The following is an 18,884-nucleotide window of genomic DNA, read 5'->3' as shown; positions in this document are numbered from 1 at the left end:
TACTTAGAATATCTAACACTCGATATTGTCTTGAATTTTTAATTCGCACGCAACCATTTTTCAAAGAGTCTGTGTTAAATATGAGCTGAAGCACATGCGGAATTGAAAGTATTAATACTCGAAGAATTAATAATGGAGATGGAATAATCAATTTCGCGTCTCAAAGCCGAGGTCGAGAAAAGAAAAAATATTAGTACTGTGCACGAGAGATCGAACCGTAATAGTGATGTCGCGGCGCATTACTCTTCGCATTAAATACTAGAATTCGTACCTCCCCTCTATTGGACGAATTAGAATTTTAATTAACGCCCCCATATGCTTAGAAGGGTGTTTCTTTCGACTTTGAGTCTCAAAAAGTTCTTCTCTATTGGTTCAAAAAATTTTTCCGTTTGGCCAATGAGGAATTTGGTACCGTCAGAGTCGCTTATCGCTATTTAGAAATTTATTATAAACGGTGACTCTGTTTTATTTAAAATTTCTTTAGAGAGCCGTTCTAGTGTTAATGCTCGATTCAATTTCTAAGATTTCTTTAGTTATCTTATTTAGAGTTGGTCTCGCCTTACGGAGGTTTGTTAAAATTTTATTGTCCACGTAACGTAAGATTCGTGAAGTGTGACTAAAGTAACAACTCTCACGGTTTGATATTTCGCCGTAGAGCGTTCTCAGAATCACTATCTCTAAATGTTTATGCATTCCTTTCGAAAAGAAAGAATCGTGAACTCTACAGGACGTAACACAGTTTTCGACAAAACGATGGAAAATGTGCATAATCGCATAGATGTTAAACTTATAACAAAATGGGACTTATAACAAAGAGGTACGGCGCAGAGGCAATGATCGCGAAACCAAGTTTTCATAGCAGGAGCGTTTTTTCGGAAAATTTAATCGCTGTGGAATTACATAAATTCAAGGTGAAGTTTTATAAACCAATCTATGTAGGTATGCGTATACTTGATGTATCCAAGATGTGTTTGTACGAATTTCATCATGATTACATGATTCCAATGTATAAAGAAAAATGTAAAGTCATGTACACCGACACGGTTAGTCTCATATATCACATTGAGTGTGAAGACGTGTATGAGAATATGATGCGCGACATCAACAAGTTTGACACGAGCGACTATGCGATGGACAATGCGTATGGCATACCGCTTATGAATAAAAAAGTTCCGGGTTTGATGAAGGATGAAAACAACGCTATGATAATGACAGAATTTGTCGGGCTTAGAGCAAAAATGTATGCGCTAAAAGTAGATGATAAAAAGAATACGAAAAAGGTAAAAGGTGTCAAGAATAACGTCGCGAAAACAATAACATTTGACGATTACATGCAGTGTTTGAACGAAAAAATTGAAATGACGCGGCAGCAATCGAGTATAAGATCGAAAATGCATAAAGTATATACCATTCGGCACAAAAAAATTGCTCTAACAAGGGAACTGTCGGAAGTGTCCCTCACCGATTTTAATGAGCTTTGGATATGTTGTAGAACATAAAAAAATATTAGACCCATATTTTTTTAGCGGCGTATCTCAACGTTTAGAGGTTGAAACAATCTCTCGAAGAATAAGGAATTTTTCGTTTTTAGCGAATATCTTTGAAATTATAGGACATATGAAAAAATGTTTTATACGAAAGTTTTATGGTATTTTGTACTCTTTACAATAGTATAATTGTATTTTTAAAAAATGTCAAATTTTTTAATTTACCCTCACCCTTTATTTTGCAAAATTAAAAAAATTTTTTAAGAACGAAAAATTCATCCATGTATAATAATATGTGGGTTCCACGAATAAATTTTGAGAAAACAAGATGATAACTTCGTGCTATAGGCGCTGTGCTATAAGTTGTGTTGCATTATTTCTTTAGTTGCGACACATTCAATAAAAGCCTCTTGTGTATATATTTATATTGTGCATATATTGGAACATAAAAATAGATTAATCTTAATGACATAATACGCAACATATTAGAAAATAAATTAAAGAATAAAAGAAATAGTGTTATTAAATTTCACATTTACATATATAATTGTAAATATTAATTTATATAATTATTAAATATAATTTAATATATAATTTAATTTAATGAGCTTATTGATTAAAAAATACTATAAAATAAAAACAAAAGAAGGAATAGAAATAAAGTTAAAATATTAAAAAAAAAAAGAAAGAAAGGAAGAAGAAAAAGAGGTTGAAATTGTTACAAACGTAATTTCATATGAATAAGAATTTTTTATTAGACAGAACTAAAAGAATACCAACATTTGTTGCATTGGTAAGGAAAACTGCGAAAAACCTTAGTAGTCATCAATAATTTAAAAACACATCTTTTTTAAAGAAATTAATACAGAATTTGTTCATAAATATAGCACATATTCATTACAAAGATGATGTTCATAGAAAAAATGTGTTATGCAAAGCGATTTGTAGCGTGCGTGCGTGCGTGCGTGCGTGCGTGCGTGCGTGCGTGCGTGCGTGCGTGCGTGCGTGCGTGCGTGCGTGCGTGCGTGCGTGCGTGCGTGCGTGCGTGCGTGCGTGCGTGCGTGCGTGCGTGCGTGCGTGCGTGCGTGCGTGCGTGCGTGCGTGCGTGCGTGCGTGCGTGCGTGCGTGCGTGCGTGCGTGCGTGCGTGCGTGCGTGCGTGCGTGCGTGCGTGCGTGCGTGCGTGCGTGCGTGCGTGCGTGCGTGCGTGCGTGCGTGCGTGCGTGCGTGCAAGTAGCAAGTTAATTTTTATTTCATTTCATTTTGGTTTTCCGTACATTACGATGTTGCATTATAGATATATGCATAATAATGATTTAACGAATTTTTATTAATTCAATAATCTTAAAGCAATGAATGACAAGAATAAGACAAAAAAGTAATATAACTCAACAATAAATACTTACATGTTCACGAAAGCACAATATTCAATACACTTCTTTATATTGTTAACTACAAACTGAAAAGACAGCTTTCCGTTATTAAATATTTATATCTAAATTTAAATGATTATATGAATATATATATGTATTTGCAGATTTTGCACAACGAACGAATAAATTTATCATGCAAAAATTATATATTCATATAATCAATCTATTTTTCTTTGCATTATTTTTAACACAGATTGGGTTGACTTCTGCAAATATCATCTCGGATGGTATGACTTTGTAGTTTTATTGCTTAAAAACAGTACATACACGCTTATGCCTGCAAAGATAAAATAATCTCTATTTTTATTTTATGCATCACAGCACTATTTTAATTCTTGCAATATGTAAACATACTTACATATGTTACTTTTGTTATATACATTAATGAAATAAAGACTAAAGACTCTCCAATTAAAGATTAAAAATAAAATGAAAGGGTTTTAGGAGCCGAGCGGTATAGGTGCGCAAAAAAAAGAAAACAAAAATTTCAAATTAAGAAATTTTTATTATACAAACGTTTCGGTCTTTATTTAGACCTTAGAAAAATAAATTAGTTATATGAATATATTATTTTTATCTGATTTTATTCGTTTGTGTCGTGTGCAAAATATGCAAATATACAGGGTGTCCGGTAATAATCGCCCAATCTTTCATGGGCAGATAAAGCAAGTCAAACCGAATAGTAAAGTCCTTTACCATTTTGCAATCTTCGTAATAATTACCGAGAAATTAATTAACAAAGATTGACAAATCGAAGCAAGTGCAAGCACGCTGCAAAAAAGATGGTGAGAAGGACGGCCCACCGCTAGGCCGGTCGCTAAATAATAATCGTTAATATATTGTTCTTATCAACGCTTCTCGACTATGCCCCTGGTAACCGCGAGACAATGGCGCCTATTTACGCCGCGCGCGCTTAGCGACCGTCCTTAGGGCCGTCCTTCTCGCCATATTTTTTGCAGCCGGCTGATACTTGCGCTGGATTTGCCGATCTTTGTAAATTAATTTTTCAATAATTATTCTGAAAATCGCAAAATGGTATAGGACTTTTCTATTCGGTTTGACTTGCTCTATCTGCCTATGAAAGGTTGGGCGATTATTACCGGACACCCTGTATATATATACATATATTATATATCAGGATGTCTCGTAACTCTCAATTACTTTAGGGGGTGAAAGAAGGTGGAATTTTGAGTAAAAAGTTTCTTTTCTGATTTTGGCTCAGACCATTATTTACCGAGTTATTAACAATTAAAGTTGACTAATCAGATGGCGTGCGCCCGGAGTACTTATGGGCGTAATATGCCATGGGACCCTTCGTGTTTATCGTACATTTTCTTCATTAAAATTTTATTGTAAATTTTCTCAAAGTCCCACACGGGTTTTTAAGGGAGTCCAAAATAGGTATCAAAAAAGTATATTTCAATCGATTGCAAATGGTCTGAAACGTGTTTTGGACCTCACTTTCAAAGACCATTTTTGGAAATTTTTTTTTTCTAAGTCTAATATGGATTTTGAAGGGAAAAATAAAAATTGCGCTCAATCGACGAAGATAGTTCGGAGCATGTGGTAAAAGTGACTTTTTTCCAAGTCCCACATAGGTTTTCGAGAAAAACTCTTTTTTTTTGTTTTGGATTTGGAAGTAAAGAGAGATAAGATAATTTTTCTGTTTGTCAGTTTTTAAGAGCTCTGGAAAACAAGACCAGGATGTTCCTGTAGGACCAACTGTTCGCGAGATATGATCGAAAAAGTGTGTCTAGAGATGATGAAAAGACGATGTATTTGTCAAATAAAATTGTACAATTGTCACGGTCGGTTGCACGCACAATATTGCACATACATTTGTTACGTATAAATGTAAACTTACCGTAGGAATTTCGTTTGAATCAGGATTTATGTAAATAACGCCGCCTTTCTGAAGATATTCTTCAAACCTTATAGCACGCTGTTTGTTTTTTTCTGTCTCTTCAGGTTTTCCGTATATTACCTGCAAGAATACAAGAAACTCTTCATTGTTTGAAATTGTGCATAAACGTCGATTGTATGTCGCTAAATTATTATAAAATCAAATTGTTGTAAATTATATCTAAATATCTGTGCTGCAGGGGCGTACTTGTGCTATCCTCTTGTTGTGAGTTTTTAATTTCCGGGTGCACTTTGTTAACAACGTGCTCAATGTAATAATCCGCTCGAGATCGCTGACACTAATTTTGTACCAACTACATTTTGCACAGTATTATATATTACATAGTAAGTTAATACCTTTTTGAGATTGCCTGTTAGATCTGGATTTGCGCATGGAGATTTCTGAAGTAACTAGTTGCTTATTTGATGAAATTGCAGCCCGCGCACTCATAGAGTGTCCTGATTCTAACACTGTTTCGCTATCTTCAATACCTGGATTTGTACACAAGAAATAATAAAACAAAATGCAACAAAATTGTGTAAAAAATATATTGAAATATTGAAAATTTTAATATTAAAGAAGAGTTTCCAAATTTACAAAATTTGTATAGTTAATTTCCTCTCATCTAAGATGAGAGCACTTCCATTATTTTTACATTTTCTCTCAATTTTTATTTTGATTCTAATGTGTCGCACACATAAAATAAAAATTGTATTGCGCATTTCTTTATTCACTTTCTCACTTTAACACGGTTACATAATAAACGAAAACATAAAAATGGCAGTGTAAAAAAAAAAATAGAAACAGAGACCATCAGCTGACTTAAAAAAAATATAAAGTCATAAAATAGAAAAAATTTCTATTGCATTTTTTTAAATTTATCATTATTTAAGATGGGTTAAATAATGATAAATTAAAAAAATGCAATAGAAATATTTTCTATTTTAAGACTTTTTTGATTTTTTTAAGTCAGCTGTTAAGTCTCTGCTTATATATATTTTTTTTTACACTACCATTTTTATGTTTCCATTTATTATGTAACCCATGTCAAAGTGAAAAAGTGAATAAAGAAATACACAATAAAATTTTTATTTTATGCGTGCAACATTAAAATAAAAATAAAAATTGAGAGAAAATGTAAAAATAATGGAAGTACTTCATCTTAGATGAGAAGATAAGCAAACACCAGAAACTCCTAATAAGCAATCACACATGCTTAAAATACTAAAGTAATCTTATTTAATCCAATGATGAGTTTTTTAGGTTGGTTGGTCTTTAGTCTTATCATTTGATAGTTTTGCTATTTTTTTAAACAACAAATTTAAATAGAATTTAATTGAAATTAATTTAAAATTAACTCTCATAAAGAATTAATTTACATAAAATAAAATTCTTTATTGAAATTGACTATATAAATTTTGTAAATTTGGAAACTTTTCTTTAATATAAAAATTTTCAATATTACAATATATCTTTTACACAATTTTGTTGCATTTTGTTTCATTATTGGGTGATACTATTGATTATTTTATTCCCAAGAATTTTATTTGATATAAATTAATTTTTTACGAGAGTTAATTTTAAATTAACTTTAATTAAATTCTACTTAAATGTGTTATTTGAAAAAATAAAAGTACTAAATAATAAAACTAAATACCAACCTGAAAACTCATCGCTTGAATTAAATGAGATTACTTCAGTATTTTGAGTATGTGTGATTGCTTGTATCAATTGCTTACCTTAGAAGTTTCTGGTGCTTGCTTATCTTCAGATATACAAAAATTATTTAATAGTTTACCTATCGCTTGAACTTTATTTGGCGGCTCTCACCGTTCGAGCGTTGCAGGACTTTCAAGAGATAGGATCGTGAATAATTACGAATTCTTTCTGTTTCAGCTTTTATCTTGCAATCTGAAAAAAATAGTTCATTATTCAGTGAGTGGATTTGTTTTTTTTTTTTTGCTTTTATTTATTATTTAGAAATAAATATAATATATAGTGATTTTTATCATCGATAGAAATGGACGAGCAACAGCAACAGCAGCAGGAGCAGCAGCAGGAGGACGACATCGAAGCAAGAGGGGAGTTTTTTTCTTTATTAATTAATATTTTAATTAATATAATTTAATCATTATTAATTATTTGTTTTTTTTTCAAAAAACAGAATCCCATAGCGGTTCGACGGCGTCCGTGAGTTCGTCTATAGAGGTAGAAATGGTGACGGAGCAGGAGGAAGGTAGAAAGATAGTACTTGTGTTTTTTTCTTTATCGCAATTATTTAATATTTTAAATTTTTCTTTTGGTTTTAAACAACAGTCTCGGAGGGAGAGTCAGAGGGAGAGGCAGAGACAGAGGCGCTACCCTGGGAAGAAAGAAGGCGAAGATGGGAGTGGAGACGCGCCGAGGAGTACACCGAAAGGAGATGGGCGGCGCTGGAAAGATTGCGCTCCAGGGTGCGAGTGTTGCGGGAGCGAGGAGACGATCTCGACCGTAAGTATATTGAACGAGAATGGACATGCGCAATCTTGCAAATGTTTTTAATTTTTTTTTTCAGTCTTCGATCCCGTTCCACTCTCCGACAACGCCACTGAGTCGGAAATAGACGATTGGTTAGATACCAACAAGGACGAAGAATAAAGCTTTTTTTTTTATTTACAATTTTCTTTTAACTCGTGGATTATACTGTTTATTTTACCATTTCATTGAAAAAGAGAAAAAAGACTCTCGAAAGCCCCACCTCCACGTGGTGAGAGTCGGGCAACGTTGTAGAAATCCGAATGGATATCTCGACGGCTAACGGGGCTTCGACTTAATCACATCTTTTTCTTTCTCTTTGTTTTTTGGAACTTACAATTAGGACACCCGTTATCTTTTTTAGTTACACACTCGCCAATAGATGGTCGATTTTCTCGATGGCGCTTAGCAAATATCACTTAAGTATATAAGGGAGAAACAAAATAAGTCTAGTAACGCGAGACAGGTACTCGGTTCGATAGTCGGTAGTAACAGAGTGCCTCCATCTCATGGCATCAGCGTCCGTTGTACGATAAATTATATTTTGGTTCTCAAATCTGTGTTACAGATAATGGATACAGAATCTGCAAAAAAGAGAAAGAGAGATGAGACGGGCGAGGAGGAAGGTCCGTCAAAGAAGCAACAGAAAGAGGCGGAGTCGGAGACCGTGGATGACGAGCAGGAGGAGGAGGAGGAAAAGGAGGACAATGACGATATGGCAACGGCGGACATTCTATCACTCTGTTCCTCTCTCGTTCGCGAATGGGAAGAGGAGGATGAGAGACTTGAGCGACGGGAGAGGGCAACTGGGAGACTGCGAGCTCGGTTGCAGCGGTTGGAAGAAATGCACTGTGATATTCCTTGTAAGTGTGCAACGTTCGACGCGGTTGTTTCGCAATACGATCGTGCGAATAAGTAAATATAATGTCTCTGTCTTACAGATTTGGATCCTCCTTGCACGTCGTCCGCCTCAACAACGGAAATTGAAGAGTGGCTGGACGATGACGATAGTGGATTACACAACTAGAAGAAGAAAATATATGTATAAAATATGCATAATATAAATATATATAAATGTGTATAAGAAAAAATGTATGAAAATAAACTAAATATTTTAAAATAAATATATATATAGGGTGTCCCATAATTCGCAAACTACCTGTTACGTGCCGGTAGAGTAGATTAAACTGAGTCCCCTCCGACGACATACCACCTCCCCCTCGACGGCACACCACCTCCCCCCGACGGCACACCACTTCTCTCCCGACGGCACCCCCCTCCCCCCCGACGGCACACCACCTTGACGTGGTGGGGGGGCTCACCCGGATGGTGATCCCGGTGTGGTTGTCGGGTCTTAGGACCCACAACCCCCAGGAGATCCTGAAGGGTGCCAAGAGTGTGCCAAAACATGGGATGAGCCGATGCAGTGGAGTTACCGCCACCGGGTCGGATACGATGAACCGGCGGAGGGGGGCTATTGTCCCTGACCCCCCTTCGTGGTCATCGAGCGAAGGGCTACCCGAGGGCTTGCTGGCGAGGTCCTCGGGGGCATTGGCTATCGCCAGGGTGGAGAAAATTCGATCCTCGGGCCTTGATCTATATCAATGACTCGAGGAAGTCGAAAACACGAGGGAGTACAATGATGCCGGGTACTGGACAGAGTACAGTGCCGAACTAACTTACGGCATCATTGATAAGATGAGGGATTACCTCGAAGAGGTAGGTTGGCTCCTTTTGGAGCAGAATGGAGATGGTTCGGCCGGGAAAATGGATCAAGCAACCCAAGTCCGGCCGAAGCTCAGGGGAAAGGCCCCTCAGGTCGTTCCTGAGCAAAAGGAGGTTGGCCTGCGATCTGGATCCTCACGATGAAGTGAGAGCCGGATCGCAGGACACGATTTTAATGGATTGTGAGGAACTGGAGGCTTCTCACGATCCACAAAGAGGTGTGGATATGGGGGTGCAGGTGACACCCCCGCCCACACTTTTCTCCGATCTGGATGCGTTGCGCATTTTCATTAGAGAGGAAGTGCTCTTAGGAACCCCGAGTCACTCTGGAGTGAAAGATCCTATCGGGATTCTTAAGGAAGGAGAGTAAAAGGAGATGAGAGAGAAAAAGGGATAGGAGGAAGAGTGGAAAGTTGTTAAGAGGAAAAGGAAATCGGGGAAGAATAAAAGAGAGATCCGACCCAGTAAAGATACTGGAGGCGGAAAAAATGGAGAGGAGAAAAAGTAGTGTTTGGCTCATATAGTAAGGTATGTAAAGATTAATAAAGCACCATTAATCTGACGGCAAAATACAAAGTTCTAGTAATATTACATAAATAAATAATTTAAATATTTACTTTACGTGAGTAATGTTTGGCTTATATAGTAAGGTTTGCAAAGATAAATAAAACACCATTGATCTGACGGCAAAATACAATGTTGTAGAAATATTACACGAATAAATTATTTAAATATTTACCTTACTTGAGTCATGTTCGATTCCTATAGCAAGGCTTATAAAGATGAATAAAGTACCATTAACCTGACTGTAAAAATACAAAGTTGTAAAAATATTATATAAATAAATAATTTTAATATTAATCTTATGTGAGTCAGAATCGGCTAATATAATAAGGTTTGTAAAGATAAATGAAGAACCATTAACTTGACGGCAAAATACAAAGTTGTAGAAATAATACATAAAAAAATTGTTTAAATATTTACTTTACGTGGGTCATATTCGGCTCATATAGTAGGGTTTGCAAAGATGAATAAAGCATCATTAACCTGACCGCAAAATACAAAGTTGTGGAAATGTTACATGAATAAATTATTAAAATATTTATTTTACCGGAATCAAGTTCGGCTCATATAATAAGGTTTATAAAGATGAATAAAACACAATTGACCTGACCGCGAAATACAAAGTTGTAAAAATGTTACATGAATAAATTATTTAAATATTTATTTTACCGGAGTCAAATTTGGCTCGTATAATAAGGTTTATAAAGATGGATAAAGCACTTGGTTAGGTTAGGTTAGGTTAGGTTAGGTTAGGTTGGAGTTCGGTGGTGTCTGGCGTCCAGAGCAGACGTGTGTAGAGTCGCTCCGCTAAGACGGCCTATAATAGACGATTGTAAGTGCTTTTTGGCTTTTGAATTGTGCCCCAGTGAGTTCGCGTTGTCGAATACGACAGAAACATATACTTTTCTTGAGTGTGGGCTTTACTGATTATTAATAATTAGTGAAAAACTGGGCCTGGGCGGTGACGTGGCGTCACGTCCACGCTAGCGCATTATAAGAGTAATGTGGACTTATTTGAGACCTCTGGTCAGGGAAATCTGCATAATGTTCAGCGCGGAACTATTAAAAACTGAGGTGTCGCGATTTTGTGCGCGCTAGTTATCTCATTCGTGTGATTTTCTGCGAAAATAGTGACGGTCGGGTACGTGGAAGAGCGTGACGTCATGTCCACGTCTACATCCATGTTGTCCTGTATAACCGTATAGTGCCGTGACGAAGTGCGAATCTGTCAACCCACATACACTAATGGAGGCTTCGGATTAAGGAATAACGACGGGGTGCATTTGTTCTTGGAATCGTTTATTTAAACATTGTATCTGGCCTAAAACAGACGCTGAGTATTGCGGTGATGTCACTTTGTGATGTATCTCTCGTGCCGCGAATACCTCGAAGAACAGTGGATACAGTGTAAAACGAAATGATTATTACTATGCAATTGTATTTCAAATAATTAATTAAATAAATGCATAGACTACACATAGAATGGTGCAGGGGATTGCAGGAGGTGCAACACAATAGACATAGTGTATAAGTACTTCAACAGAGTGCATTAGTAAAGTGTACGGTGATTCAGTTAAGTTCACATCATGGACAACAAATTACAGCATCAACAATAAGACAAACTAATAAATGAGCTAGTGAACGTGCACAGTGATTGTATAAGTAGGGTGCAATGGAGTATGAGTGAGATGCATAGAACAGGAGGGAACTGGCACTAAGGATAATTGATTAACTTTATTAAAAACGTTGTAGTATTAAAAACGTGAAGGAGTGCACAAACTAAAAAACTCAAACGTGCGATATAGCTCTATAGTGCAATAAAGTGAATACATAGAGTGCACGAGGTGTAGTACAGACTGTAACCTATAGTAGAATACATGTTAAACCAATAGATACCTAAAAACCAAATGTAGTGTAAGAAGACATGGTAAGCGTGCTTCCGATATACTTTGTCACAGGTTGGCAATGGACAGGAAATACAAGTTGGCAATGGACAGGAAATACAAGTTGGCAATGGACAGGAAATACAGGTTGGCAATGGACAGGAATTACAGGTTGGCAATGGACTGGAGTATGCAACAATAAGCATGGACACAAGTTTACAAATTAACATGGACATACAACACGAAGGTGGAAAGACATTCACTTATGGCAACAACATGCGACAAATAACAGACTTTTTAGAGATTTAAGGATATTGGTTCCTAAAAAAATCCAGATGATCAACAATTAGTGAAACAATGGATATTAGAGTACAGTGGTGTATGATTGCTTGGAACCGCTGTGCAATGGTCCCGTGTGCTTTCATTTGTTAGTATTCAGTAAATAAAAATGAACACATAAATAAATATTTTATTTATAAAACAGAATCATTTAGGACTCTAGGAGTTTCTTCTCCAAATAGGTAATCCTTTGAACAGATGATGACAGCTAACCTAAAATAAAACAAAAGCCTAGGTTAGAATATCTGTCAATAATAGAGGTATTATTGTGTCGCGTACCTTCTAATTAAATGATGCTGACTACACCTTGCATAATCTCAACTGAAGTCGTTATCTAACCTGCAAGAGGAGGGAACTGTTGTACTTGGGGGTGAATCAAATTAAATCAGCGAACATCGACTGACCACAAGTGACCGGTCAATCACAATCGTCGGAGGGACTCACCTCCTGGACGATCGAGCGCGCCGTTGTCTATGCCGTTTCCTTACAGTTAACCGCACTTGGATCCGGTTGGCGCATGGAGATCTTCTCGATGATTCGACATCAGGCTCACTGTGTTGGATGCTCCTGGCACATCGTCTTCCTCTGCCGGCTTCTTATGCTAGAGATCTTAAAATAGATATTAAATTAGAATTAATAGCGACAGTAAAAGATGACATCAAACTATAATCATAATAGATGTTTAGCACTGAATAGTCTTAATTAGTACTAGAATAATACATAATAATCCGGAAATAGACGTAACTCAACTTAATTAGTTTAGTTAATAATAGAAATAATATAGACAATGGTCAATACTGGACTGCTATATTATTGTACTAAAGGACGATAAAAGTTGTGATAAGTACTCGTACTTTATACATTTATTGCAGTTGCTTAACTCTATAAAAGAATCTTGTGCCTCCCCAGGATTATAAACATAATTTCTATGATTTTCCATAATTCTCTGTAATTAAATAATAGAATGGTTATACTAGAGTTCATTAAATTTAGTTTAAACATACCGTGACGACTGGCAGTGTGGATTGTTGGAAATAAAACAGTGTTGTGCGGTGCCATAGTCGCGTTATTTATAAGTCCTTTCATGGGCACATCGGAAGCAGTAGGTATACAACATGGAAGTACGCGATAAGTGTCCATGACTCACAACGCAAGGTAGGATCCCACGAACACCTGAAACAAGTGATGTGAAAAACTACTAACAACATAAAATCTATAAATTTAATCTAACTACCTAATTTAATTTAATAATAACTGGACTTAGGGAGTCTTAACTCGGAACAATATTACCTTATCAATAATATAGATGATTCGTTAAACCACCGGTTGTTGATGCACTTGCACGACAACTGTAGGCTATCTGTAATAATCCAAAAGAGACCTGTACCAAAAATTATGTGATAACATTAAATCCTTAGTTACAGACTGCATTGAATATTTGTATAATAATTACCAATACCAGAAACGAACAGACTGAATCGTGAAACTTACATTGTGAGGTTATAAAATCTGTCAGATCCTTGATAGGTAATCCCACTATAATAATAGCAGCAGTATTATGAGCCCAGATGGAACCTGAAACAAAATAGAACTTTATGAACAATAGTAATTAATTAAATAATAAAAACTGTTGACGCAATAATCCTCTGGTACTGGAGTCCTTGGGGATTATACCTGAAAAAGAGTCAATTTTTGAATAACCAGAACGTGAATATATTAATTATTTAATATTACAGACGCTTACTGAAATATACCTCACTCTAATAGGGTCCAGATGGTAATATAATTGTACTAAAATCATGGACTCTTCAGACTTATCCCCTCAACGCATAAACAGAATCCATGAAGCATTAGTTATTTAAATAAAGCATCCGTAAACTGAATTAATTAGAACATTAATAAACAAAGAATATTATATTAACTGACATTATAGACTGTTACTGTGTTAACAACTTAAAGTAGAAACAGTGGTGAATCAAGGGGACTTACATTGAGAGGTTATAAATCCTGTTAATTACTTGGAGCGATAGGCGTTTGTATGTAGCCTCACTTTAACGGTGCCCTGGCAGTTGTCTCTGAAAAACATATAGTGTAATTAATAAAAACAATATTAAGTTATTTAAATAATACTATAGACTCTTCAGTCTCATCTTATTAAACGCGTAACACAGAATTTTATGAAATTTTAAATATTTTAAATAAAATATTTGTAGAAAAGAATATTGTGATATAGTAATGCTCTATAGACTAATATTGAAGAGGAGAAGTCTGAATCGTGAAACTTACAATGTGAGGTTATAAATTCTGTCGGTTTCTTGACAGTGATCCTCTGACATTTGAGTCCTGGGAATTATACCTGGAAAAGAAAGTCAATTAATATAAATAAAGAATAATACTACAAGCAACTACATTAATAGACAGCTGCTGTAACAAGAATGTTAATAACCTTCAATATTGAAGAAGAAACAGTGGTGAACTAAGTAGACTTACAGTGGAAGGTTATAAATCCTGTCAAATTAGGTAAACTTCGCTTTAACAATATATTCTCTTGCACCGGAGGCTTTGGGAATTATACCTGAAACTGAGTAAGACTGAACATTAATTAGAATAAATACGCAATCCTATAACTTATAACTTGCATAATTAAAACACTGCTGTTAGACATCCAGCATTGGTACAGTGACGCTTGGTAGATACAATCTGAAACAGAATGAATATATAATAAAATAGACTGTATACATTGGAATTTACAATTATAACACAGAATTTGCATAATTAAAATAGTACTAACCTCCTAGCGCTGAATTGTGATATTGGATCATGGCTCTCAGCCTGTAAGGTTATGTAAAAATTCAGCCTGCACTTTACTGAAATATAATAAATATAATATAATCAGTAATTATAATGGTGAGATAGAGGAGAATAATAAAGCAAATATCTTCTTGACACTTATCGATTGGCAATCCTGTGATACTGTAACATCTGTAACCTAGAAAATTGTAATATAGGATTAAGATAGTACTCTTAAATAATATATAAATGGTGTAGTCAATAGATGTAGATACCTGATACTGTCGATGAGTCTGCGATCTCTTCAGCACTAGATTACGTATAAGTAACGACAAGCACGGGCGAACATTATACTGTGATAATCTCCGCGTATGCTGTGGAATACCACACACCGCGGACACACCACGGCACATCTAGTAGTATTCAGAGCACATGAACAACATTAGTAATGGTTTGATAACTGAAGAAAACTCGTAATATTCATTGGAAAACTGGATAAACTGTCAACACGCGGTATCGGCAGCCATCTTGAGTCGTATATAGATGGGCGCGTTCGCATCTATGTAGGCGCGTTCACAATCTGGGCGGATATCCATGACTAGAGAAAATCATAGGGAATAGCATTATACGAACTACAACCCGTAGAATGACAACCCGTATAGGACATTCGTTTTCATCGATTGAACGAGAACTAAGAGTCGTACGCTTAAAATACAACTAGTATGGTACTCACCAATGAGAGTAGACCATGAATATGGATAGCAATGATCCAATATTTAATGGCTGCGCACTAATTACCCATAAATAAGAGGGGATGCGCGATGGGGGAATCATTATCCTTGTGACTCTACCCATCCCCCCATATGATCAGCATTGATTTACTAAGTCAATGCGCATTAAAATTCGGTGACTATAAGTGGATGCGCAGTGGGTCGAACGTGTTAAGGGGACCGTAACCCCCTTTATATACCACTAGTGATCAAAACTATTGCTGGTGTGCAGAAACTACAATTGCAACTTAGCAGAGTTCCAACTTTGTAAATACGTTTTAAAAATTATTTTAGTAAGGTTACTTGTTTTTGTTGTCTTGATCGTAATACTCGCACACTTGTAGAATATTTGTTAAAATCGATCACAATACTCGCAATTTTGACTTAGTCTGTTACATATCGCCTTAGTTTAAGTTAGCATTAGGAAAACTCGCAGCCTACGGTGTGAGAGCGTGCTTAGGGGCTTGTGGTTGCGGCGAGTTTAATATCACAACCTCAAACGACTCCTGGGGGTACCGGCCGACCCCCCCAGTGTAGATAGGCTTACCTGGGCAAGCGGCTCTGCCCAGGCTGACCTTTAATTCCGACACCACTCGTGGGACAAATATGGATAAATTTCAAACACACACACAAACACCAAAAAAAAAAAAAATTAAATGAGGAAGCAGTAGAAGTAGGGGCGGAAGCAGATAGCGCTGCAATTGACCCGGACGGAAAATTGGGGATGGAATCGTCCGCCACGCAGGAAGGAAACAGGGCTGCTTCTACTACGGGAATCGTAGAGTCGCCCATAATGACGGAAGAACTGTTCTTCACACCATTAAAGAAAGAGCCAGGAAACGCGATACAGGTACCGTCAACTATACTAGTCAGGATCTAGTGGATAATTCCTCTGAATCGGAAGAGGAAGTGGGAGCGCAACCATATAGAACAACGAAAAGGATACGATTATTTTCGGATGACGAGGACAACGAAGGTTCATCAAGAGCTAACAAAAATCAGAGAAGGACATCAGGTGGAGACATTGTGGACCTATCGGGAATGGACGAACTGGTATTTAGCTCTGCACAACTAACGGATGAAGACGGCTCGACGGAGGCCGAAGGGAACTCGTCTAGCAAGAAACGGACTAGGAGAAGACAGGCCACGAGGGACCCGAAGGACGTCTCGGTCGAGTCGCAACTAGCACCGTTGCCGACGGACCGTAGACTATTGAAGAGTGTTCCCGCCGCGAGGCTGAAAACGGACATTGATAGATGGATCGACGAAGCGGACCTAATGAGGTATGGCACCACCAATATGAAAGGCACCTTCAAAGGATGGATGAGGGATAGATTTGAGCTAGTAAAGGAAGCGGTTAAGATCCTGACTGATCGAAAACAAGAAAAAGGAGATCCAGCGCAACTCAAAGTTGAAAACATTGAGTTACGGGCTGAGGTCGCTAGCTACAAGATAGAGATGGACGGTCTTAGGAGCGATCTGCAGGCCATGCAGAAGGTAGTAGAAAGCCTTCAAACTACTATAGCGAGATTACAGGCGGTAGATAAGATTCTAGTAGATAAATCTACCTCATCTAAAGAGAACTGCTCGGAAATGGGAAAAGCTACGGAGAAGAAGAAAGAAGACTTTCCGGCGCTTAAACCCCCGGCGCGTGGAATGGATGCGCTGACATCAAGTGTAACAATGCCGGGAGCCCCTATTTCGGAAAAAGTAACGCCCGTGGGTTTGCCGCAGCGAACCCCTCGGATTAGAGGCGTTCCAAAAATGATAAGCAATGTACAGATAGCTCCACCACGGGAAGTGCACGCATCGACAGCAGATAGCGAAACAACGACGACGGAATGGCAAAGGCCCAAAAAGAAGAGGAATAGAATATTCAGAGACAAAAACAAGGAAACGAAGCCCACAATGGCCCCCAGCAACCCTAGGGTGAAACGGAGGGTTCCTAAGACAGCAGCGGTTGCCATTAAGGGCAACACGAGCGATTTCTCATATGCTGAGGCAATTAGAAGAGCTAAAAAAGATATCTCAGTCAGCGACATTGGAATCACAAAACCAAACATACGCAGAACAATTAACGGAGGCCTTATAATTGAGATTTCTGGTCCGGATAACGGCCGAAAAGTAGACGCGCTGCGTAACAAGTTGGTTGAGGTGCTAGGCAGCGAGGCTACTGTTACTAGACCCTCCGCAAAGGGAGATATCAGACTGATCGGCTTCGACGGCTCAGTGCAGGCAGAGGATATTGCGCTGGTCATCGGAGAAACTGGAGGATGTAATCAACAGGACCTACGGGTTAGCGCCATTAGACCGATGCGCAACGGCATGTACATGGCCTGGGTACAGTGCCTTCTGGTGGTAGCAGTGAAGATGACTAACCAGGGAAAGATTCTCATGGGATGGACGATGGTAAGAGTCGAACTGCTAGAAGCAAGGGCGCCACAGTGCTTTAGATGCTGGAAATTTGGGCACACTAGGGGGACGTGCAAATCGCCGGCGGATAGAAGGGGCAACTGCTTTCGTTGTGGATCGGAAGGCCACCAGGTAAAAAACTGTAGCAATGAGTTTCGTTGCCTTCCGTGTGGAAAACTCGGCTACGATACTAGCCACAGAATGGGGGGTAACGGATGCCAGGCGTGTAGTATGGCAAAGACCCTGAGTACCAAGAAATGAGGTTGCTTCAATGTAACATTAATGTAAATAGAGGGGCCCAGGACCTTCTTAATCAACATTTGATGGAGCTACGGATTGGGCTGTGTGCGGTCTCGAAACCCGCGTACATTCCCGACTTACCAGACTGGTATAGTAGTGTGGACAGGAGATCGGCAATCGTGTTCTGCTCGGGAGGGTCTCGGTCGTACTGTAGGTTGGCTGTCAGGAAAGACAAATTTGTGGCGGTGATGATGGGTGACATAGCAGTGGTATCATGCTACATGTCCCCCAACACGACCAGGGATGAGTTCATTGCGTTTCTAAGTGAACTGAAAGACGCAGTCAGGGCGCTGGGCGATCGAGTACTTGTATGCGGGGATTTCAACGCTAAGTCTGCTATGTGGGGCGCCAGATTAACTGACAGAAGGGGTCACCTAGTCGAGGATTGGGCAGCGGAGCTAGAACTCCGAATCCAAAATGTAGGTAGGGTACCCACATGTGTTAGACCTCAGGGTACGTCTATAATTGACTTGACTTGGGCTACGCCTAGCCTAACTAGTAGGGTTAGAGACTGACAAGTACTTAGCGGAATCTTATCGTTGTCGGACCATGCGTATATCAGATTTACACTCGACATAAGTAGGCAGGCTGAGGTGACCCATTTGATGGTAGAAGGACCTAGGTAGAGCTGGAAGAGGATGGACCTCAACAAGTTCCACGCGGTGGACATTTGGTACGGAAGTCACCCGCCCGCGGGGAATGCGAGCGTTGAGGAAAGCGCAGAATGGCTGGCAAAATCACTTAGGGATGCGTGCGACGCGGGAGC

General features: G+C 38.2%; 1 protein-coding gene and 1 long non-coding RNA gene across 5 annotated transcripts; one reads left to right on the top strand and one right to left on the bottom strand.

Annotated features, from left to right (window-relative positions):
• Nucleotides 1-11,968: 11,968 nt before the first annotated feature.
• Nucleotides 11,969-15,151, bottom strand: LOC140675534 (uncharacterized). Of its 4 annotated transcripts, none has more exons than XR_012048403.1 (10): nt 14,912-15,151; nt 14,638-14,835; nt 14,133-14,546; nt 13,836-13,921; nt 13,338-13,421; nt 13,137-13,206; nt 12,851-13,019; nt 12,291-12,455; nt 12,126-12,185; nt 11,969-12,059 (listed from the first exon to the last, which is right to left on the bottom strand). It is a non-coding gene; the product is annotated as an uncharacterized lncRNA (long non-coding RNA). The 4 variants fall into 4 exon arrangements; XR_012048402.1 differs by having other exon boundaries at nt 13,338-13,921; nt 14,133-14,202; nt 14,293-14,546; XR_012048404.1 differs by having other exon boundaries at nt 13,338-13,921; nt 14,133-14,202; nt 14,337-14,546.
• A 2,924-nt stretch (nt 15,152-18,075) lies between these two features.
• Nucleotides 18,076-18,633, top strand: LOC140675572 (uncharacterized). Its single transcript, XM_072910163.1, has one exon. It carries the CDS (start codon nt 18,076-18,078, stop codon nt 18,631-18,633), a length of 558 nt encoding a protein of 185 aa, XP_072766264.1.
• The last annotated feature ends 251 nt before the right edge of the window (nt 18,634-18,884 follow it).

The sequence above is a fragment of the Anoplolepis gracilipes genome, unplaced genomic scaffold (assembly GCF_047496725.1).
Source record: "Anoplolepis gracilipes unplaced genomic scaffold, ASM4749672v1 Contig19, whole genome shotgun sequence".
Lineage (NCBI taxonomy): Eukaryota > Metazoa > Arthropoda > Insecta > Hymenoptera > Formicidae > Anoplolepis > Anoplolepis gracilipes.
The sequence above is the reverse complement of the archived record's forward strand: the minus strand, read 5'-3'. Positions and strand labels throughout refer to the sequence as shown.